This window comes from Aspergillus affinis (assembly GCF_023601865.1).
Source record: "Aspergillus affinis strain CMG 70 chromosome Unknown NODE_117_length_111466_cov_88_522368, whole genome shotgun sequence".
In the NCBI taxonomy this organism is placed as follows: domain Eukaryota; kingdom Fungi; phylum Ascomycota; class Eurotiomycetes; order Eurotiales; family Aspergillaceae; genus Aspergillus; species Aspergillus affinis.
Window position 1 is genome coordinate 87,413 of NW_026515898.1, and position 23,521 is coordinate 110,933.

The 23,521-nt window shown below is 51.5% G+C and overlaps 6 protein-coding genes across 6 annotated transcripts; 3 read left to right on the top strand and 3 right to left on the bottom strand.

The window, feature by feature from the left end:
* Nucleotides 1-578: 578 nt before the first annotated feature.
* KD926_000841 (type I polyketide synthase) lies at nucleotides 579-8,722 on the top strand (the record flags this gene model as incomplete). Its single annotated transcript, XM_053104662.1, has 6 exons — nucleotides 579-770; nucleotides 833-977; nucleotides 1,057-1,325; nucleotides 1,398-3,803; nucleotides 3,867-7,784; nucleotides 7,859-8,722. 6 exons carry the CDS (start codon nucleotides 579-581, stop codon nucleotides 8,720-8,722), a joined length of 7,794 nt encoding a protein of 2,597 aa, XP_052952105.1.
* Nucleotides 8,723-10,339: 1,617 nt separating this feature from the next.
* Nucleotides 10,340-13,593, bottom strand: KD926_000842 (uncharacterized protein; the record flags this gene model as incomplete). The annotated part of the gene is made up of 4 exons (XM_053104663.1): nucleotides 10,340-11,907; nucleotides 11,955-12,587; nucleotides 12,651-12,966; nucleotides 13,270-13,593. The coding sequence occupies 4 exons, from the start codon at nucleotides 13,591-13,593 to the stop codon at nucleotides 10,340-10,342; spliced, it is 2,841 nt and encodes a 946-aa protein (XP_052952106.1).
* A 3,160-nt stretch (nucleotides 13,594-16,753) lies between these two features.
* On the top strand, nucleotides 16,754-17,444 carry KD926_000843 (GNAT family N-acetyltransferase; the record flags this gene model as incomplete). The annotated part of the gene is made up of 2 exons (XM_053104665.1): nucleotides 16,754-16,843; nucleotides 16,899-17,444. The coding sequence occupies 2 exons, from the start codon at nucleotides 16,754-16,756 to the stop codon at nucleotides 17,442-17,444; spliced, it is 636 nt and encodes a 211-aa protein (XP_052952107.1).
* A 93-nt stretch (nucleotides 17,445-17,537) lies between these two features.
* Nucleotides 17,538-20,564, bottom strand: KD926_000844 (putative beta-galactosidase; the record flags this gene model as incomplete). Its single annotated transcript, XM_053104666.1, has 1 exon — nucleotides 17,538-20,564. One exon carries the CDS (start codon nucleotides 20,562-20,564, stop codon nucleotides 17,538-17,540), a length of 3,027 nt encoding a protein of 1,008 aa, XP_052952108.1.
* Nucleotides 20,565-21,216: 652 nt separating this feature from the next.
* On the top strand, nucleotides 21,217-22,192 carry KD926_000845 (peroxiredoxin; the record flags this gene model as incomplete). Its single annotated transcript, XM_053104667.1, has 3 exons — nucleotides 21,217-21,400; nucleotides 21,465-21,646; nucleotides 21,755-22,192. The coding sequence occupies 3 exons, from the start codon at nucleotides 21,217-21,219 to the stop codon at nucleotides 22,190-22,192; spliced, it is 804 nt and encodes a 267-aa protein (XP_052952109.1).
* Nucleotides 22,193-22,368: 176 nt separating this feature from the next.
* KD926_000846 (alpha/beta hydrolase) lies at nucleotides 22,369-23,233 on the bottom strand (the record flags this gene model as incomplete). The annotated part of the gene is made up of 2 exons (XM_053104668.1): nucleotides 22,369-22,704; nucleotides 22,820-23,233. 2 exons carry the CDS (start codon nucleotides 23,231-23,233, stop codon nucleotides 22,369-22,371), a joined length of 750 nt encoding a protein of 249 aa, XP_052952110.1.
* Nucleotides 23,234-23,521: the final 288 nt, after the last annotated feature.

A 23,521-nucleotide genomic window follows, 5' to 3' on the forward strand; every position in this document is an offset into this window, starting at 1 on the left:
GCCCAAGTGGTGCCGATTTGCTGATAAGGAAATGATCGACACTGCGGGGCACGATCGATGGTTTGATGGCGCTCTCACTGAATGAAGGCAATGCACCCGCGGATGGCCGGACCAAGTGGACCTGGCATGACAAGGAGGAGGGATCAATATGCAAGCGAAGGATGAAGCCCCGTTGGACGTTAATACGCATTGGGCCTATCCGGTAACTACGGTAGTCGTCCAATAGACCGACAGGTCACTTCGGATGGATCTACTGTAGGCTACTACCGAACCAGGAAACAAGTTGTTCGTCAACGAGGACTCGCAATCGTATACAGTCCAAGAGGGAAATTCCAATGGCCAAGATACGTGACCATGCAGGACACGTTCTGAGTTCAACGCTCGCTGACGGTACATGAACAAAGGGAGCCTCACCTTCGACAGTATAAATAGATAGGCCGGCGCGACGAGTCAAGTTCAATCTCCCATAATTCAAAGCTCTTCGTCAAACATCGTTCTCCACACCCCCCCCCCTCCCCTCCCCTTCTTCTTTCTTTCTTTCTTTCTTCTTCTTCTTTCTTTCTCCCTTCCATCATACAATGGCCTCCTCTGACTCTTACTCTCATGATGTCGCCGTCGTGGGCTTCTCGCTGCACTTCCCTGAGAAGGCCACTTCACCCCAGGCCTTCTGGGACCTTCTGCAAGAAGGCCGTTCGGTCATGAAAGAAGTCCCCTCTAGTCGATTTAACATCAACGGCTTTTATCACCCCGACGCCTCCCGCAATGACACGGTGCCTTCTTAGCCCCGTTCGGTTCTGCTTGGACTTCAACACTGACCAAATGATTTCTCCAGGTCAATGCCCGTGGTGGCCATTTCCTGGAAGAAGACATCGCCGCCTTTGATGCTCCGTTTTTCTCTATGAATCCCTCAGAAGTAGAAAGTCTCGATCCGCAGCAACGATTCCTTCTGGAAACCTCATATCGAGCCTTCGAGAACGGTGAGCACTCAATTCCGAGCTAATCCGGTCAATGACATCGCTGATCGGTGCTTTCTTGATTTTCATTTTCTCGGTGTAGCCGGTATGCCCATGGAGCACATCGCTGGCTCCAATACATCGGTATATCTTGGTGCTTTAGGAGTGGAGTATAGTCGATTCTTCGAATTTGACGAAGAGGTCCAGGCGACCTATAAGTCGACCGGAAACTCTACAGCCATCCTCTCCAACCGACTGAGCTGGTTCTATGACCTTAGGGGACCTAGCATGACCATTGAAACTGCCTGCTCTAGCAGCATGATAGCCCTGCATCTATCATGTCAGAGTCTGCGAGCCAAGGAATCTCGAATGGTGGGTTTTTGTGCCCCTCTATCGTTTCCTCTTCCCTTTTTCGATGTGTATCGGCTGAGCATTCTACTATAGAGTCTCGTCTGCGGCTCGCAACTCTACCTTGAGCCCATGACGAGTGCCATCTCGCTATCCGCGCTCAAATTCATCTCACCCGATAGCCGGTGCCATAGCTTCGATGCGTCTGGCAACGGTTACGCCAAGGGAGAAGGGTTCGGCGTGTTGGTGCTGAAGCGCATGGAGGATGCCCTGGCGGATGGCGACGTCATCCGCGCCGTGGTGCGCGCCACGGCCACAAACCAAGATGGCCGTACCCCGGGCATCTCACATCCCAGCCAGGCAGCGCAGGAGCGGCTGATCAGGACAGCCTATGAGTCTGCCGGACTGGGACTACAGCAAACGCGTTTGTTTGAGGCTCATGGCCCGGGAACCACGCTCGGTGATCCCATGGAGGCAGTGGCCATCCGCGAGGTCTTTGGATCGTACCGCTCGCCGGAGGACCCGATGTACCTGGGCGCTGTAAAAGCCAATATAGGCCACCTGGAAGCGGCAGCCGGGGTGGCCGGCGTGATTAAGACGATACTTTCTTTGGAAAAGGGTGTAATTCCGCCAATTGCCGGATTGAAAACCCTGAATCCTGAGATCCGTGCTGAAGAGTGGCATCTTAATTTCCCTACCGCGCCCCAATCCTGGCCCCCCGGATTGCGACGAGCGTCGGTCAATGCGTTTGGGTACGGTGGATCTAACGCGCATGCCGTGCTGGATGATGCATACCATTATCTACAAGAGCGTGGTTTGTCGGGACACCATTTCACGGAGTACGAAACGGCTGTAGAGGCTACCAATGGAGTCAAATATACGAATGGTGTTAACCACACCAACGGTGTCAGCCACACAAATGGAGTGAAGACCAATGGCGTGAATGACACCTCCCAAGAATCCCATTTTCCACGTCTGTTCGTTTTCTCGGCCTCCGATTCCGGCGGCATTGCACGTCTAGGTGAGGCCTATCAGGAATATCTGTCGACACGGGCCCCAGGAAATGGGCATTCAGACGATGTGTTTCTGCGAGACCTGGCATTTACTTTGTCAGCTCATCGCAGTTGCCTACCCTGGAAGTCCTACGCACTAGCATCCTCAGTGGAAGATCTCGCATGTCAAGTCAAATCGCTCTCCAAGCCGGTTCGCTCCTCGGCCGCACCGCGCCTGCAGTTCATTTTCACCGGCCAGGGCGCCCAGTGGGCCGAAATGGGACTCGCACTGAACAACCTCCCGGTATTCCGGCGCAGCTTACGGTCAGCCGATGCCTGCCTCAGGAGGCTGGGAAGTGACTGGTCGCTGCTGGAAGAGCTGGCGAAGCCGGCCGCCGAATCCCAGATAAACACCCCGGCGCTGGCTCAGCCCCTGTGTACGGCTTTGCAAATCGCACTTGTCGAGTTGTTCGCCTCCTGGAGCATCACCCCGTTCGGCGTCGCTGGACATTCGTCCGGTGAGATTGCCGCCGCGTATTCGGCCGGGGCCATCTCGCGGGAAGTAGCCTGGACCATTGCCTACTTCCGGGGTGCGTTAGCCGCTCGTCTGGCAACGGCTCCGGAATCCCAGCGTGGGGCCATGATGGCCGTTGCGTTGAGCGAGGACGATCTGCAGCCGTACTTGCAGACAATTGCCACCAGTCATGGCGGCGATGCCCTTTCCGTCGGCTGTTTCAACAGCGCCCAGAATCTCACCGTCACCGGACGCGAAAATGCCATCGACGCGCTGCAGGCTCTGCTTAACAACGACAGCGTCTTTGCGCGAAAATTGGCTATCCCTGTGGCTTATCACTCTGCTCATATGCAGGCCATTGCCGACGAATATGAACGTCTCCTCCGGCCGTGCATGGCGGTCGCTTCATCTGCTTCACATACTACTTCCCTTGGTAGTCAGTCTCCATTGTTTATCTCCTCTGTGTCAGGTGATAAGGTAAACCTGGAGGAGCTCGAGCAGCCTGAATACTGGGTGCGGAATCTGGTATCTCCAGTTCAATTCTCCAGGGCGGTGACCAAGCTGGCTGCCAGCAACAGTGGCGGAATCCCCGATATCTGGCTCGAGATTGGTCCGCACGCGGCCATGCAGCGGGCAATTCGGGACAGTGTGGGATCCGGCCAGTTCAAGTATGCCTCTGCCATGCGCCGGAAGGAGCTGGACGGTTCCCGGGTACTTGATTTGGCCGGCATGCTCTGGACCGAAGGCTACCCTATTGACTTTCACGCCATCCATGCCGAAGAGGCCCCAGGAAAGATGGTCGCCGACCTACCGCAGTATCCATTTAACCATTCTCAGACCTACTGGCTGGAAAGCAGGCTATTTCACAATTATCGAACTCGCAACAATGTTCGCCATGAACTTATCGGCATTCCTTCGGTGGATTGGAATCCATTGGAACCGCGCTTTCGTTTCACGATTCGGGTGTCTGATTTGCCCTGGATTACGGATCATCAGGTAAATATTTTTGTCCCTCTTGATTTTTTGAGATCGTTAAGGGCTTACTAACGCATGTCCAAGATGAATGGATCTCTTGTCTACCCCGGGGCCGGAATGATCGTTATGGCAATCGAGGCGGCGCGATATCTCGCCCGTCCCGGGGCCCGGGGATATCGGATTAGAAATCTGATGATCTTCTCAGCCCTGGTTGTCCCATCCACGGCAGCAGGTATCGAGACTCAGGTGCACTTCCGCCTGCCGGAGAATCGTCGCACGACGGGAGTGAAATCGGTTGAAAACTGGGAATTTCGTACGACTTCCTTCGCGGGCGATGAATGGGTTGATGTCTGTGCCGGATCGATCGCTATTGAATACGAGGAGAGTGCGTCGGACGAGATCTACGCGGGCGACGAGCACCGCCAGACGGTCGAGGCATACCGCGCCCGATTCGAAGACGCCCGCCGCCGCTGCACGACGGCCACTACGCGTGAGCTGTTCTACGAAGTCGGTGCAAAGACTGGTTACGGGTTCGGTCCGCTGTTCAACACCCTACACGGCATTACCTACGACGCCCAAGGCGTCCAGGCCATGGCGGAGCTGCGGCCCGACGAGTGGCAGAGCAAGTTGTCCTCTCGCGCCGCGCAGACTCAGCCGCACCTCATCCACCCAACCACTCTAGACGGCATCTTCCAGGTCACATCGGCTGCCACTACTAAGGGGGCTACCGTGCCGGGGCCTCTACAGGCACCGACGCAGGTGCGCGATTTCTGGATCGCCGAGTCACTACTGCAGCGGACGCCAGAGACAAGACTGCAGGTGTTAGGGGAGACCACGCGGCAGGCCGTGCGCGAGACCGACTCCTTCATCCTGGTGCTCAACTCGGATACGGGCGAGCCTGCTCTAGTCATCGACGGGTACCGCGTCACCACCGTGTCGAGCCTGACTTACACCCCGTCGCCGCCGCGGAACATCTTCTACCGATTGCACTGGGCACCCGACGTGGACCAGCTAGATCGTGACCAGGTCGAGGCTTATTGTCTCGAACAGGCGCCTATGCCGGCTGCCTGGACTCCGAATAAGGAGGTTGTCACGCTCTTCTACTTGGAACAAATGTTGCGTCATCTGGACGCCCAGAGATTTGTGCCTCGGACGCCGCACGGGCGGAAGTATATCGATTGGGTGCGGTATCATCTGGACATGCGTGTGGCAGACTGTAATGACCCGTTGCGTGAACCCCGATGGCAAGCAATTTTCGGTGAGCCAGCGCGCCGTGAACAATACCTGGCTAAGTTTGCCGCCACCGGTCCCGTCGAGGCAGCGGTGCAGTCTTTCGGCGCTCAACTGGAGGCCATGGTACGTGAAGAAGTAGACCCGCTGGACTTGCTGTTCAACCAGAACCTTGCCCGCGACCTGTACACTGATCCCATTTTCGTTGTTACTGGAAAACGCATGGCTGCCTGGATTGATCTGCTAGCTCACAAGGACTCCAACCTCAACATACTGGAAATTGGTGCCGGCACGGGCAGCGGCACGCAGCAGATCCTCAACGCGCTGGCACAGCAGGGCAGCCCACGATATGCCCAGTACACCTTCACAGATATCTCACCCAGCTTCTTTGACAAGGCCAAATCACGCTTTCCCGAGCACCTCGACCGTATGGTCTTTAAGACCCTGGATATTGAGCGCAGTCCGGTTGACCAGGGTTTCCCATTGGGGCAGTACGACCTGGTGATTGCTGCAACGGTACTCCACGCTACGGCCTGTGTGGAGGATACGCTGCGGCATGCTCGCGCTCTGTGCAAACCAGGCGGATACCTGGTGCTGATGGAGCCTACCAACAAGCATGATACCGTGCTGAACAGCATCTGGGGGACTCTGTCGGGCTGGTGGCGCTCGCGTGAGAAAAACCGCCAGCGCTGCCCGCTGTACTCGCTCAGCGAATGGGATCACTATCTGCAACGCGTGGGCTTCTCGGGGATTGAGTCGGCCATTCCAGATCATCCGGAACCTGCTCAACATACCTTTAGCTTCCTACTCTCGCGGGCAGTGGGGGGCGATGACTCGTCCCGTTCCTGTGATGTGCAGCATTCGTCGAAGTCCCTTGTGGTGGTCGCCAACACCGAGCGTCAGCAGGTAGTCGCCCAAGAGTTGCTCGCGCATCTGCCCAACAGGCGTGGTGAGATTGTCTCTCCAGCAGATCTTCGGCAGCGGCAGGGAACAGCCGATGTTTGCGTGTCTCTGCTAGATCTAGACCCGCCGTTTTTGGCCAACATGATAGAAGACGAATTCACTGCTTTTAAGGCCCTAGTTTACTGTTCGTCCAATCTTTACTGGATTACCTCCGGGGGTGGGCAGGATCCTGAGGTGCCTGAGACAGCTATGGGCTCCGGGTTCAGTCGCACTATCACTTTGGAACGCCCAGAACTGCAAATGACCAACGTGGATATCCCGGCCGGGCAGACGGCGGTGGCGTCGGCTGCCACCATTGCAAGGTTCCTGGAGCAGGGACACTCGGCCTCGCTGGACAACCGCGAAGGAGATTATCTAGTGTCGACTCATGCCACCAGCAACCAGGATCAGATCCTGATCCCGCGAGTGGTAGAAGCTTCAGATGTCAACGCCTACGTGAACACCCGGACTGGACGACTGCCCATCGAGACACGTGCCGTAGACCGCCAGCCGGACGAAGCGCTCGAAATTCAATTCTCCCCCGGTCAGCTTGACAGCTTCCGATTTGTACACGATGCCTCCGCTGGCGGTATCCTGGAGTCTGACGAGCTCGAGGTTGAAATCAAGGCTTCGGGTATTAACTTCGCGGACGTGATGTGCGCGCTGGGCCAGATAAGTGATACATATATTGGTCATGAATATGCCGGCGTCGTGCGACGTGTGGGCAGCGCCGCCGCGCAGACCTTTTCACCCGGCGACCGGGTCACTGGCGTCGCCTCGGGCACCTTCCGTACGTTTGTGCGCACCCGTGTCGGTACCACCATCCCTCTACCCAGTGATATGGCCTTTACCGAAGCGTTCCCGGCCGTCTGGCTGACGGCGCTGTATGGAATCACCCACTTAGGACGATTGCGTGCCGGCGAGTCGGTGCTCATCCATGCAGCGGCCGGTGCCGTCGGCCAGGCCGCCATTCAGCTGGCGCAGCACCTGGGCGCGGACGTCTTCGTGACGGTCAGCTCGCCAGTCAAGAAGAAGCTACTCCAGGATAGCTACGGCATCCCGGATGATCGGTTCTTCTCGAGTCGACGGCTGGCCTTTGGGCCCCAGATTCGTCGCGCCACCGGCGGCCGCGGCGTCGACGTAATCTTGAATTCGACCTCAGGCGAGGCGCTCGTCGAGACGTGGCGCTGCATCGCACCTCTCGGCCGGTTCGTCGAGATTGGCAAGCGAGACATCTACTCTTTCCAATCTCTCCCCATGTACGAGTTTTCCAAAAACGTCACATTCTCCTCCCTCGACCTCCTGACCGTTTACCACCACCACCCCACTGTCATGGGGCAGCTGGTGCAAGAGCTCCACGTCCTGTTGCAGGGCCGAAAACTGGCCGCTCCGCAGCCCGTGACGCGGTTCTCGCGTGGTGAATTCGAATCGGCTTTCCGGTTCTTGCAGACGGGGAAGCATATGGGTAAAGCTGTCATCGATTGGGACACTCCCGCTGAGATACGCATCATCCCTACTGTGGAACCCGAATATAGTTTCGTCGAGGACGCAAGCTACGTGATTGTTGGCGGTCTCGGTGGCATCGGACGCAGTCTGGCGCGGTGGTTTGCCCGCCGCGGTGCCCGCCATTTGATTCTCCTGTCCCGGTCAGGGGCCACCGGCCGCGAGAAAGCAAACAGATTAGTGACGGATCTGGCGCAGTCCGGCGTAAAGGTGGCCACGCCGCAATGTGACGTTGGAGATGCGGCGTCGCTTGCCGCCGCATTGAAGGAATGCAGTCTTACGATGCCACCCGTAAAAGGTGTTATTCAAGCGTCCATGGTTCTCAGGGTAAGTCACGCCTTCCCCTTTTCCTCAATACCTCATCGCAGCCGATATCGAACGTACTGACACGTGAATTATAGGACCGACTGTTTGACAATCTCACCCATTCCGACTGGCAAGCCGTGCTCGACCCTAAGCTCACAGGAACGTGGAACCTGCACCACCAGCTCCCCAGCGATATGGACTTCTTCGTCATCCTCTCCTCACTGGGTGGAATGATTGGCTCTCGCGGTCAATCACAATATACCGCCGTCGCGAACTTCCAGGACGCATTCGCTCGATACCGCCACGCTAGGGGCCAGCAATGCATCTCTCTCGACATCGGACTCGTCACGTCCGTCGGATACGTTGCCGAGCAAGAAGACATCGCCCAACGCTGGGTGCGTGCCGGATTTGAGGTACTTCGTGAAGATGAACTCCACACCGTCGTTGACTGGGCCTGTCATCCTGGTCGCTACGCCTCTGTCTCATCGCCCTGGGCCACGCAGGTTCTGACAGCCCTTGACCGGCCTGCCGCCGCACGCGCTCACAAAAAACCCCTACAACCTTACATGTCGCGACCCATGTACCGACACCTTCACCAGATGGTTGATCCTTCTTCCACATCTTCGTCTGATTCTTCTTCCTCGGCTGAAAACCAAATCAACTATGGTGCTGAGTTGCGCGCTGCCGCCTCCCTGCCCGAAGCCGGACGCATCGTGGCCTCAGCGCTCGCGCACCGTCTCTCGCAGGCCTTGTCCGTGCCGCAGGAAGATATCGATACCGCGCGACCGGCGCATTCGTTCGGCGTGGACTCCCTGGTGGCGGTGGAGCTGCGGTTCTGGTTTGCCCGGGAGATCCAGGCCGAGCTAGGAGTGTTTAATATTCTGGCGAATGTCAGTATTGAGGAGTTGGGGCTGCAGGCAGCGGAGAAGAGCAAATTCTGTGAGAAACTTGCTCAGTAGAGCTCTTTACGCCTCTTGGGAGATCAAAAAAGATACTGGTTGCGCCAGCTACTTCTGAAAACCCCAGTTCGACTATATATACATGATTCTTCAGAGCGGAAGTGTACCTTTTATGCCGTTATTTTCCTTGACACCCCTTGGATTTCTGAAATAAGTGAAAAGAGAAAAGAATCTAAATTATCACGAACAGTAGTACAAAAAGAAAGATAGAAAAGGTTAAAATTTTATTTGGATTTAGTAATAGAGAGAGAGGTTAAGAAAAATTAAGTTTCTCTAATTTAATTTTATCCTTTCCTAAAGCTATTATGAATATTTATGATCAATAACATATTATTTTCTAATTTTTCCTGATTCGACCACTATATAGCCAAATTAGTTACATGAGATAAGATAAACATCATCCATACCTCAGATTTATTCATATGTTCGTGTTTCTAGCGTAAGGGGTTTGTTATATGAAGAATGGAAGACCATACATACCTTGAGGAAGTTCTAGTTGGTTGGACAAAGGGGATCCTAAGCGATGACCAGCAGCGAAGTAGGAATATTTTCCAAAGCCCCAGATAGTTCACTGATCCAGATCTTCCCACGTAGTGTTTCAGGAAGTTTCAATTCTTATATAGATTTATAGCCCCGCTAATATAGCATTTATATAGACTACAGCTGATGTATCCGGTAATTTGAAGGTCATGTGTGATTGATAATGGTTGGTTCCAGGAAAGCCTCAGACAGGGGTGCTGGTCGAGCGACTACAAATATCACAGATGTTCTCGAGCTCATAGTCAGTAATGTCCCCAATCTCCTCTTCGGATGGCTTGCTCTGAGTCTGGCTGGCATTCATAAGAATTACAGCGATTTTGTTCGTGATTCCTGACACCCAGATGCCTTCTGCCATTGCTGTCCTGGTTGCAGCCGAGTACCCTCTCTGCACGGATATGACATGCAAAGAACTCACATATGATAGAGCCAAATTCCATTCTGGCTATTTTCACACAGTCCCCTCCGCTCATTTCCATCTGGATGATGATGGCAATTACGTTTTGTCCCTGCATGTACAGTCCGCGCTTCTCTGGTGGCTACCAGAGCTTACAGCCGGTCCTCCTGCTGCTGATGACCCTAACCTCACGCTTTCGAATGACCCCAGGTACCGCCGTACTCGAAAGAGGGCGGGTGTGGTCCATGGATGGGCGACCATCACCCAGTCAAGATTCTGAAGAAGAACTCTGTCGGGATATATCCTCCGGTCAGAACAGATTAGCGGTAACTTACCGCTAGCGACTGACACATCACATCCCTTGCGACTGACATATTACATCCCTTGCTCGGTATACGTATGCATTCTTGCGTGAGGCTACGGCTCCGTTGCTGTGACCGCCGAGTATCCGCGTACGGGGTAAAAGGGGTATCTTGGAACCTGACCTGGGAACATACATCTATCTACAATCTATACTTTCGCTTCAGAAACGACCTGTTCACTTAACTGTGTACAGTGCCTAGCTGGTGATACCAACAAACTCCTTGACAGAGGCATGTATGATACTTCTCTGCCGGGATTAGGCCCGGTACCACCACCGGAGGAGACTATGGGACTATATGGTCATGCTTATCAATAGAGTCTTATTTTCTGCGGAAAGCCTTATAAAAAGCATCCCTCTTCCGCGGTTTGTTGGGCGCATCTTTAGAGTTGTTACCAGATGCCTGTACTGACGGGCCCTGGAAAGCGTGCAGTCCAGGCGAATCGGCCCCAACATTGAGGTGAGTGAGGGTATGAAGATTGCTGGACACCTCACGTGCTTCAGTATGATGAGGACCGAGAGCCTGTTCCTTCCCTGTCAGTGCACGCTGGTACATCCCCTCTGCCTCCTTCAGCTTGCCTTGATCAGAGTAGAGAAGGCCAAGATTGCCAACAGCACGCAGAGTGGATATATGATCAGAACCGAGAGCCTGTTCGTAACCTGCCAGTGCACGCTGGTACATCTCCTCTGCCTCCTTCAGCTTGCCTTGATCAGAGTAGAGAGTCCCAAGATTATGCACAGTGTCCAGGGTAAATGTATGATCAGGACCAAGAGCCTGTTCGTAGCCTGCCAGTGTACGCTGGTACATCTCCTCTGCCTCCTTCAGCTTGCCTTGATCAGAGTAGAGATTCCCAAGATTGTGTACAGTATCCAGGGTAGATGTATGATCAGGACCTAGAGCCTGTTCCTTCCCTGCCAGTGCACGCTGGTACATCTCCTCTGCCTCCTTCAGCTTGCCTTGATCTTTGTAGAGATTCCCAAGATTATGCACAGTGTCCAGGGTAGATGTATGATCAGGACCTAGAGCCTGTTCCTTTCCTGCCAGTGCGCGCTGGTACATCTCCTCTGCCTCCTTCAGCTTGCCTTGATCAGAGTAGAGAAGACCAAGATTGTTGACAGTGCGCAGGGTAGATGTATGATCAGGACCTAGAGCCTGTTCCTTCCCTGCTAGTGCACGCTGGTACATCTCCTCTGCCTCCTTCAGCTTGCCTTGATCCGAGTATAAATTTCCTAGCATATGGAAAGCGCCACAAACTGCGGTATTATTGGTTTCGTAAGTCATATGTTTTCGAAACACATAATTTGCATGTGGGAGCAGGCGCCGCTGAACTCTCGCATAGTCTTTCTCATCACTACCCGGGACTGTATATCCAATGGAAACAAGCGCAATTTCCCTTAATCGAGAGATATGATTTTCTGTCCCAGCAACATGGGTACACCAGTCCTGAACTACTGGATGTAACCTATAGCTTCCTCCTTGTGGCTTAGTTTCGATTAGGGAAAATGCAAGGAGGGTTTTGATCCGTGCTTTAAAGTCGAATTTTCTCCCAACCGCCATTTCGAACCAATCGGGGACATTAGGACAATGACGGCCACCCGCAACCAACTCATACCAGATGTCTTGGTTATCGAAAAACGACAGAAAGAGAAGCAGTATTGCAGCAGTTGAATCTCGTTTCTGAATTTCATGATAGGATACTGCCCATGTCTGAAGGATATTACCTTGGTGATAATGACGCGTGGGTAAAGATTGAGCCTGCAATTCGAACCATGATTCCTGATAATCCTCCAGGTACTCACTGATGCCTGTGCCAGTTTCGCGCATGAATGCGCCAGCAATGACAATTGCCAATGGTAAACCATCAAATTGAGCCATGAGACTAGCAAGATCTGAATACATTAGTAAAACCTTTAAAATAGGTCTGATAAATGCGTACCTTTCTCTAATCCCGCATCTACAATCTCGGACAAAGAACGTCCCCAACTTTGTAAGAAGAGTTTTCTAGCATCTTTGGGTGCGAGTCTTTCGATAGGAAATGATTTTCCGAGTTCCATCAATCTCTGGAGCCGGGAGGTAATAAGAATAGACCCATGATCAGCATTTGGGAAGAAATCCTTGATATCATATTCACCATTATTGCTGGTCTCTAGGGGCGTATACTGATCAATATTGTCAAAGATCAATAACCAGTTTTGATTTTCTGGTACTGCTAGCCACTTTATAACTTGGCTAGCCCGCTGTTCTGCTTCTTCCTCTGTAGCGGCTTCATTTGCCACGGCATACGTTTGTATGCGTGGAAGGCAAGAACTCAAAGATCGAACCAGGGTAGATCGATCTTTCCCATTTATCCAAAAGATTGCTGAAAAGCCATTTTTGTGCTCACGTGCAAATTTAATTGCAAGTTGTGATTTCCCGATTCCACCAAGGCCATGGAGGATAGCGACTTTGCGTAATGGTGAGCCTGCTGGTTGTAGATAGTGCCACAGGTGTTTAAGGTCTTCCTGTCGTCCAATAAATTCTTCAATTGCGGGCACTGTCGTCAGATCCAATGTAACCAGAAATTTAGTGGCTAAGATATAGTCAGTACACAGGTAAAGATAGCTTGTAAAATCGACTCCAGGGATGTACATACTAGTGACTGACTGGGTGACTGCTAAAGGCGCGACAGAAAGAAGCTCTTTAGTATATGCAGCAGCGGTGAGAGCCGCATAACCTTGCCATCCTTTATGTTTGTGAGAGTCACAATAGTCACAGATTCCTCGAATCACCAGACACGGCAGCTGGTCTACAAGTCCAGCAGCTTCCATTTCAAAGCAGAGAATGTCCATTGATTGAGCGAGAAAGTCTCGTTTCTTGGCATCCTTTATAACCTGATTCCCGGAAGCAATCAAACCATAGTGAGTAACTGGTTCGTCAGTAACTCGCGCCTTACGATCCACCAATTGACCCTGGTCACACATAGAACAATCAGGGCAATCGCCATAGTGATTATAGTTTGAGCTGAATAGCCAGTCTTTATCCGGTCGTAAAAAATTCTCTCTCATATCAGCATGCCTCCGTAGTACATCAGATAGAAACTGCGAAATTGGTCGTTTTAAAATCATATCATTACTGCGTATTTGAGATACTGCGGTCAACAGAGCTTGAGAGGGTCTGTTAAGTGAGCCAGTATGCTGAAAGGTTCCATCGTGAAGTGCTTTGCCAAAGTCATATTGAATTATACCTCCAGAGTTTGCAGTCGGTATACTAACAACGATATCACCGAGTCGAATGTCGTTGGTCTCGCTGGGCACGCCGCCTCCGATGCCTACCATCAGCCCAAATCGAAGAGAGGGAAACGTTGGCAGCATATTAGCGAGAACAACCGCTGCAGATGTGATACCATAAATACCAGACGGTAGACAAGCTACCACGATATTATGGCCACTGATACTTCCAAGAGTATAGGCATTTGAGTCGGACTTTGGTTGATGTAGGGGAGGGTGAGTCTCATCCAGCATGACCTTTGCGGCAGCCATTTCGAGCGGCAAGGCGCAGATCCAGGCAATCATATAGTCATTGTGCGATAGAGCCATTCTCTTTATCAAAATATAAAACAGCATTAATGTCAATGATACTTGATTAGTTTTTATCAAACAGAGGGCTGAACGGCTCTAATTGATTACCTTTGAGCTTCGGATTTACTTTTCTCCCGCGGCCAGGACCGACCCCGCACTTTAGTTATCCGAATCATGAACCCACTCCTAGTTAGTTACCGAACTTTATCGCCTCAGCATAATTGAGCTTCAATCTGCGAGAGGAGCCAAACTGTATTGTACACAGTACAATATCTTTCTATTGCACTTCCAGTTCCAGTGAGTGGTATCGCACCATATCTAGCACAATAAACTCTTGCCAGGTGCAGATGATACAGTATCAGCCAGATACTGGATATGTCAACCGTATGTAACCGCTAGGAGACCTTCCTATTTCGGACATCGGTATTGGTAACTACCGATCCCTGAGGATTATGCAGATTTTTCTGTTATTTCCATGGTTCAAAAGTTATGTCTCTTCTAGCTGCCTTTTTAGGCTAGATTGCCTATCATTCTTTATGTATTTAAACTACCGTTTGCAACTAGAATGAAAGAATCAGAGCTTCATCATTCGATATTCCTACGGGTACATTACTAGCAATTACGCCTAGAGAGACGGCCAGCAGGATAGATCAGCAAGTCTCAATCAACGGCTGATTTGTGATATATTTTGTTGGATGCTCTGGCTGGTTTCTGGGATACACCGCTATGGCAGGTCATGTTGCTTATTACGGGACCTCCATGTAGGCGTCTCATGCTGCAGCTCCTTCTAAGATAGATAAACAAGCGACATATTTTACCACTGACCCTGCGAGGAATAGCTCTCATAAAAAATGCCTACTAAAATTCATGTATTAGATTTCAAGTATGAAAATGATTTGTTTAACGGATCCTCCCTTCAAACACAGGTGACCATATGTGCAAGCACATATATATTCGATTGTCAAGCCTGAATTCCGAAAGTGCCCCTCTGCACTTCGTTTTCTTCCCCGACAGTAGTAATACATCAATCCAGAAAGACATCGAAACCTTGGTCAGGATTGTCTTCGTAGGAGTGCCAATGCCGCCGGGTGAAAACTTTAGTCTCTGCGAAAAGCTCTTCAATAGGATTCAAGTCCGGCGAGTATAGAGGCAGATATACCAATTTCACCCTTGCTTGTGAACACAATTGTTCAATCCTTTCAGAGTGATAGAAGGAGGCATTGTCTACAACAAGAACAGACTTGGGCTCCGGCCATTTCCCACAATGATAAAGTAACTCTTCAATAAAATCTTCGAAGATAGAGGAGTCTATTGAACCTTTATAGACGCAGGATAGGACAGTTCCATCCTGGGCGTACGCTGGGAGGATCTGGTACCGCTGATCACGATGGAATTTGGTAACTTGAGAAGGTGTGATGCCACGAGGAGACCAGCCCGTTTTTCTAAAGCCTATGCGCTTGTCACATCCAGACTCGTCCACATAAACGAGATGATAGGAGCAAAAATCGGAAATATAATGACAGTAGGCATCACGTAAGTCTGCATTACGTTCTTTAGCTTTTTGCTTGGCTGCTTTCTTTGACTAACCTTCCTGCTGCAGCGCACGACAAATGCTCCATATTGTTACAAGTATCTCAAATTCGTCCTATAGGAAAACCACTATCTCATCAAGATATAAACGGGATTTTTCAAGTAAATGATCACAAAGAACTTGGATCATAAGAGGAATAAGGCTACGCGGTCGTCCGCCTGGATTTGGCGGCGCTGTCACGCTGCCAAACATTCGAATATTTGAGCGATGTCTTTTGATTGTTCGTTTGTCACAACTCGCAGCTTCAGCCATTTGTGGTACGTTAAGCCCACTGCTCGTGATCATATCAAAGGTCATCTCTCTAGTGGACTGTGCAAGTCGTGGCGCCATCTTGGTGGTTGACGGATCATCAGGCGGGGTTCGGGGGTTCGCAACGTGGCCTCAGTAAATTTCCCGTACAGATGAAACATGTAATATTACGATATCATTAATCATGCGACTCTAGTACCATACGATATGCCACCTCAAAATAGGTATTTGAGGGTGCTGACCAAAGGGGTTAAGCGCCTTCTTGGCATATGGTATAGAAGACAAAGAATCAATCCTAGGGGGTGACTGCTTTCGCAAACAACTGTATTGTCTTTGTTTCCTCGTTTCTGTCCCATTTTTCTTTGTGTTGATGTCATCTGGCAGTTTTCCTTTTCTGGCTGAGGCTGTCAAAGGCATGCCTGACTATATGGCCCTAGTTTGTTCTTTCTTGATAATGTTGCCTTTTTTTTTTTTTTACACGTTTACTATCAACAGCTGTCCTGACTATGATTGTTCTATCACAAAATGAATTTCAATGATGGTATCATCTTCTAATTCTGTAGGCGGGACCACTAAGCCCCGTTAAATGGTCTTATTTGAACCCCTCTCACCATCACGCCGTTGCCTTCAAGGCAAGCTCATTTATAATCACAACGTTGGTAACTAGAACTTAGATTTGTAGTATCGGGGTTTTTTTCGCCCGTGAGGAAGTGTATACCTCAGTGTCTGAATTTGGGAGTTTGTGATTGTAGGTCTGATCACTTCGATTATACATTCTGCTCAATCACGTATAATAACGCCTATCTGTCTGTTTTGCATTCGAGGATACCGAATGACGTATTACTACCCCTTCCATTCAACGGAAGACCATATTCTTTCTTCTAAAATGCGGGGATGATTGTAGTAATGATCTTAGGCTTGCATATTTCATAGGTTGGATCTAGCATATAGGCTAGTTTGATCTAAAAACGCCTTGATAGGGAGAAGATTCCAAATAGTAGTGATTGGTACTTTTTTTCCCGCATTTGATGCTCGAGTACAAACAAAAGACCTTCTCTCGTGTTGAATACTATGCGAGCCATCGCTTAGCACTGTATATTCGTCGCGGATACTAAATTAAATTGAAATAATTAAACTCAAGGAGTCCTATCCGGTCTACATACAAACTGTGTACTGAACGCACTCCCGAAACATCGTTCGATAACTCACTCGGGTCCTACTTTAACCCATCTTACCCCCTCAATCCGTGAAACAATTCCTGACAGAGAAACAAACATCCTGAACTTCTCCATCCCTGCCATCCCTTCAGAAAGAAAAGAAATCGCTCTCAAAATCAAAATGTCCCGACCCCTCGGCTCCCCCGTCCTCTCACCCCCGACTCAACCACCTAGCGCCGCGACCCTCCACGGCCAACCGTCCGCCTGGACCGTCTAACGCCCGCCCATGCCGAGCCACTATACGCTCTCATCGGCGAAACACAGAGTGTGATTACATCCCTCACGGACTGTTCGCGAAATACGCCGCCTTTTACGACCAAATCGTCGCACATTCGAAATCGACGGATCCGTATGTCTTCGCTATTATTGCGACACAGCCTGCCGCTGATGGGGCCGCCGACAACGACTCCGGCGATAATGAACAAGTCTTAGGCTATATCGCTCTCATGTCTATCGTGCCGGAGCATTTACGTCTGGAGATCAGACATGTGATTTTCTCGCCCCGGATGCAGCGGAGCACGGTTGCTACGGAGGTTATTTACTTATTGTTGAAGTATACGTTTGAGACAGGGTATAGGCGAGTCGAGTGGAAGGTTAATTCGTTGAATGAGGGGTCTCACAAGGCGGCGAGGTGGTTTAGGTTTACGTTTGAGGGAACTTTCAGGCAGCATATGGTCGTCAAGGGGAGGAATCGGGACACCGCGTGGTATTCGATGGTGAGGGGTGGGTTTGAGGGGTGGTTGGATGAGGGGAATTTCGATGAGTTTGGGAGGTTGAAGGAGAGTTTGGAGGAGTTTATTAAGAGGAGATAGAATAGAAGGTATTGTGGAATAAGATATTGATTGATTTGGCAGTGATAGTAGAGCTATTTACATAGATCTTAAGATTATTTCCATGATGGAAGTTTATATAACCCTAAACGACACCTTAAACTCAAACGGCTCAGGGCGCAGCTGGTACTCCGGTCGAGGACCCGGTCCGCAGGTTCCAGTTCCCAACCCGTGCGTTTGAGAATCGATGTGTAGGAAGGTTTGATCCAGGGGCTTCAGGTCAAACGGATGCTTGGCCTCGTTGAGTGCCTCGTCCGGAAAATTTCTTGCTGTAAAGCTGAACGGCTCGGGTGCTGTGACTTGCAACACGCTGTCGTGCCCAGTGTCTGTGGAGGAGAGTTTCACCCATCGAGTTTCAATCCGGTTGCCGTTCTCCTGGGGATACTCGTATGGAGTAAATAGGTCGGCGACCGAGAGATTGTAGGTGCCGAAGCGGTTGGCCTCTTTCGAGTCGCTGTATGATTCGCCGGGGCCGCGGCCAAACCAGGAAGAGTGGTTAAAGGACCCAGGCAGCTCAAGGTCAAGTCCGATACGAGGGATGGTGCTCGGGTGAGAGCCAGAGAACGAGCCCGTGGAGTGTACGTCGATGCCATCGTCGTAGATGGTGTAGGTGGTGAGAGTGTTGACGGCCCAGTCGAGAACGGCGGGAGCGACCCGGGCGGCTACCTTGACGGTGACAGAGGTGTTTCCTCTAGTCCAGGCGATGTTCTGAATTGAGGTACGGAGATGGTTCACGCGGTAATTTTCCCACTCTTCCTGGTCGCCGTCATCACCCTCGTCGTTCTCTGTCATGGCGCGGTAGAATCCAAGTCCAAGTCCACTCTCCACGATGCGCTGACCGTGCGAGGTCCATTGAATCTGACCGGTTTCGAGGCTGACGGAGTAGTTGGTTTGATGTTCGGGTCCAGTAATCAGAAGGTGACCTCCTTTCTGTTGAGCCAAAAGAGCTGCTTTTTGGGGGGCTGGGCTTTGAGGTGGGGACTGGGATTTGACTTGAATTTGGGCCCACGCCACTTCGTGGCCCTTCTCAGCCCAGGAAGTGCCATTCTTGAGGACAAAGTTGAGTTCAAGCCAGGCCTCACGGGACTTGTTTGTCTTGTATGCTGGAATGGGAATGGACTTGATTGTACCGGCAGGGATCGACGGCAGTTCCAATGCAACGGGCTCGCTGCTACCGGTTTCGCCGACAACCTTCCACGTACAGCTCAGGTGACTGAGGTTGATGAAGTCATAGTGATTTTGGATCTGGAGTTCATCGCCCTTGCGCGTTACCGTCACTGGCTCAATGATCTTCTTGTACTCCGTCAATCCCGGAGTCGGCGTATGATCCGAGTAGGTCAGACCATCCATGATGAAATCGGCATCGTTCGGCTCGTCACCGAAATCACCACCGTAAGCATAGAATTGTGTTCCGTTTTGCTCAGTCAAGAGACCGTGGTTGCACCATTCCCAGATAAATCCTCCCTGGATCCGAGGCTCTCTTCGGTACAGCTCCACGTACTCCTTCAATCCACCGGGTCCGTTACCCATTGCATGACCATATTCGCACTGGATCAAGGCCCGGTCAGTGTAGTTGTTGGTCTTGTCCAGCATTTCCTCAATGCTATAGTACATGGTGCTGTACAGGTCCGTTGTGGTGCCCTCTCGATCGCCCTCGTAGTGGATCAGTCTGGTAGGATCGCGCTTCTTGACCCAGTGATACATAGCGGCCATGTTGCTTCCGTAGAAGCATTCATTGCCCAGCGACCAGAACACGATCGATGCGTGGTTCTTGTATCTTTCGACGAGTTGCACCGCGCGGTCGACGTACGCCTCTCGCCACTCAGGATTATCCGTGGTCCATTTGGCGGCCTTCTTGTAAACCGCTTCTTGTCGATCTTTGCCGGTTAACGTGTCATCCTCGAATATGAGCGATTCAACCGAGTTGAATCCGTGGCATTCAAGGTCAGCTTCTGCGATCACGTAAAGCCCCAGCTCGTCGCAAAGATCGTAGAGCGCTGGGGGGTTAGGCTGATGACTAGTACGAACGGCGTTGATGTTATGCTGTTTCATGAGGAGGAGGTCATGCTTCAGGGACTCGTAAGGCACCGCGCGTCCGAATAGATGGTGATGCTCATGACGATTAACTCCGTAGAACGTGATAGCTTTGTCATTGACCACGAAGTTGGATCCTTTCTGCTCGACGCGTCGGAAACCGACTCTCTGACGAATAACGCGGTCTCCGTAGGAGATGAACAGGGTATAGAGAGACGGCGTCTCAGCTGACCACAGCTGGGGAGAAGAGACGTAGATCTCGAGCGGTTTAGCCGGGGAGTCCTCTTTCTCGGCGATTTGTTTGCCAGAGGGGTCCAGTAATTTCAAACGAAGAGTGCCATGATCACCCTCCACAGTGACAGAAGTTTTCAGTACCGCATTTGACAGCGACTTGTCCAGATCCGTGGTGACCTCGTAGTCCGTAATAGTATTCGGAAGGAAGGGAACCAAGTACAAGTCACGGAAGATACCCGACATGCGCCATTGATCCTGATCCTCAATGTAGGATCCATCGCAGTACTGGTATACACGAACCGCAACATTGTTGATGGCGTCCCGGGTCACAAAGTCTGTAATGTCGAATTCATGCGCATTCCGACTCCCTTGGCTATATCCGACCTCGTGGCCATTCAACCACAGGTGAAATGCGCTATCCACACCCTCGAACCGGATCCGAATCCGAGCGTCCTTCTCCCAGTCTGAGGGCACGTAAAATTCCCTCCAGTAGGAGCCAACCTCGTTCTGGGATGGCACGTTGGGTGGGTCCACGGGAAATGGGAAGTTGACATTGGTATACTGCGGTTTACCGTAACCTTGCAGCTGCCACATTCCAGGGACCGTGATTTCGGGCCAGCTTGTAGGGTCGATTTCCTCCCACGAGGGAGCTACAAGAGGGGAGGTGTCATATCTGAATTTCCATTGGCCACTAAGCGACTTATAGAAGCTTTGGTTGGCGTCACCGGTGGCGGCAGTGGCTTCGTCAGGAAACAGATAGAAGTGGGAACGTGGGGGCAAAGTATTATTGTGAAGGAGCTGAAGATTGTTCCAGTCTGGCAAAGCGAGTGCCATTTTGCTTGACCCGGGTTTGGTCCGGTGAGTAGACCTAGGGATGCAAGTTTCAACGGTAGAGTCAGGGCAATCCATCGTTTAAATAGAGAAAAAAGAGCCCACACAGTCTACATCACTGGTGGAACAACCTGCTGGATCAGAAAAACAAGAGTGTTCAGCAAGTGAGTATACTAGATCGAGCCTCCCCGCTTCCTGGGGCTTGGCGACTTGGCTGCAGCTGTAGCTTGCAACTATCGTGATGTTGGTATTTGAGGTCGGACCGAGTGTCTCATCCGATAGTATGGCCTTATGGAGTAAAAGACCGAGAGCTTGGTCAGGCCATCGACATGCCTCGACATGCTTATATATATGTACGGTGAATGCGGATAAAGTGACTCGCATATGTAAACCCTGCATCCCAGCCATACTGAAGGAAGAAGTTGGATGATCTTTGCCCGCAACGCAGCCCGAGATCGTCTCATCCCGCCGGGTAAATACCAAAAAGCTGCCTGGGGCACCACACGATGCCAAGACGCCAAGGCCCGGAAACGGCTAGGGCGGGCGCCATCACGTCATCTTGCCGACGCAGCCGAGTTCGGTCAAATCAACGCGATCCATCACTTCATCTAAACCTCAGCAACCCCGGCTTCTCGTCCCTCCAGACTCTAGCACAATGGCCTCATTTCTTCCCCGTGCCGGCCTTCGCGCCTTCACCGCTCTTCCCCGGGCCACTCCCTTGACTACAGTGAATTTCGCCTCCAAGCTTCCCCACACCCAGTCTTTCCCTCAACCCCTCGCTCGGCGATTCCTCGCGACTGTTCCGCAGGAGCAGCCCAGAATCCGTCTTGGTTCTACCGGTATTTACCCAGAAGTGTTTGATACAACTAGACATGATTGAATAGCCTTCCTAATATCGAATAGCCCCCAACTTCAAGACTACCACCACTCACGGCGAGATCGATTTCCACGAATTCATCGGCGACAGCTGGGCCATCCTCTTCTCGCACCCTGCCGACTTCACCCCCGTCTGCACCACCGAACTCGGCGCATTTGCCAAGCTTAAGAATGAGTTCGACCAGCGGGGCGTTAAGATGATCGGGCTGGTTAGTTTTCCCTGCCTTGCCTTGCCCCTCTCCCACTCCTATTTTCTTTTCCCTCCGCCTACTATCTCCACTTCCACCCCACGCTAACCAACCAACAACGAAATGCAGAGTGCCAACGACCTTGGCTCTCACGACAAATGGATCGACGACATCAACGAGGTCTCCAACACCAACGTGCAATTCCCTATCATCGCCGACGCCGACCGTAAAGTCGCCTTCTTGTACGACATGATCGACCAGCAGGATCTGGATAACATCGCGGAGAAGGGCATCGCGTTCACGATTCGGTCCGTGTTCATTATCGACCCGTCCAAGAAGGTCCGGTTGACGATGATGTATCCGGCTTCGACGGGCCGGAACTCGGCCGAGGTGTTGCGGGTGATTGATTCGTTGCAGACAGCGGATAAGAAGGGCATCGCGACGCCGATTAACTGGAACGTTGGCGAGGATGTGATTGTGCCGCCGTCGGTGTCGACGGAGGATGCCCGGAAGAAGTTTGGTGAGGTCAGGGAGTTGAAGCCTTACCTGCGGTACACCAAGTATTAAATGGTTGTGTAGGATAGATAGACAGGTCGATAAATAAAAATGTATAACAGTCCGGCTTATTGCTGGTTGAATGTCAGGGTCTGCTCAAGTCTCTGGTACATTGGCCTAAAGGATGAGCGTTTTCTTTCCATCCTAGCTCTACTTCACATCTCTCTTTGTCTGGCTCACTATAACGCCTACAACTCAGAAACCTTGTTAACCACACCCACAATCCTATCCACTAGCATTCTCGTCTGACTCAACATCGGTGAATGGCCCGCACTGCACCTCTGAATCTCCTGCGCCTTGGCCATCCCCGCAAACATCTCCTGAAACTGCGCGGGCACCGCCGCATCGTTCTCACAAACCAGGTAAGTCGACGGGATATACTCGCACGCTGCGCGCGTCACAGCCGTCGTCTGCACAGCATACGACTGAGGAATCAACCTCGACTCCCAGAGCTCTGCCTCTACCTCTGGGAGATCATTGTAGAGGGTCTTTGCACCATTGAGGATGCGAAAGCGACCATCGGGCTAACCAAGAGACAAGAAGCGTCAGCTGTTATTGCATTCCAACAAAAGACATAGCGGCTGTCGCTCAGATATATTGTTCAGTTGAACAATTCAGGGAAGGAAAACCGACTAAGACGAGATTATTCGGCGACTCCCCGAATTTCCCAAGGACCGACTCTCCGACGTCCAACACAAAGGCCGCGAAATAAAACAAATGGACAACTCCCCCTTTCTGGCCCTGTTTTTGACGATGCGCGAAACTCAGCGATTCGGGGACCGCTTCAGATCCCACGATCCCGCCGTACGAATGCATGACCACGAGTACTGTTTTAGACTCGTTCTCGATGAGCTCTTCAAGGACTCTGGTTACGGCGCGGGCATCGTCGGTGAGGGTCCGAGTTGGGAAGTCCTCGTGGTCGGTGTCTGTGCAACTGGGCAGGGCTGGGTGGACGGTGGGATATCCTAGGCTTTGGAGATTGGATACAAGCGAGGAGTAGACTTGGGGAGTTTGGAAGGAGCCTTGAACCAGGAGGATGGTTGGATTGGACATGGTTGTTTTTCTTCTAGGATATAAATTGAATGTCGAGATGGAAGGGCTGGAAAAGATTATCTGTTGACCTAGCTTGAAGCATGCAACAATGTTTATATCTTTATTTCTAGGGCCGTGCGAGGGCAATCTAGCTGGCAGAGGCTGTTCTTTGTTAGGCTTGGCCGTAAGCACTAGACAGGAATTAGAATAGAAAGCGGCGGGACCGGCTGAGGGCAGACAGTGTAGATTTTCTTTATAGTAGTTCTACCAAGTACAGCGAGGCACGAACAGGGACATTTAGGTTTAAAT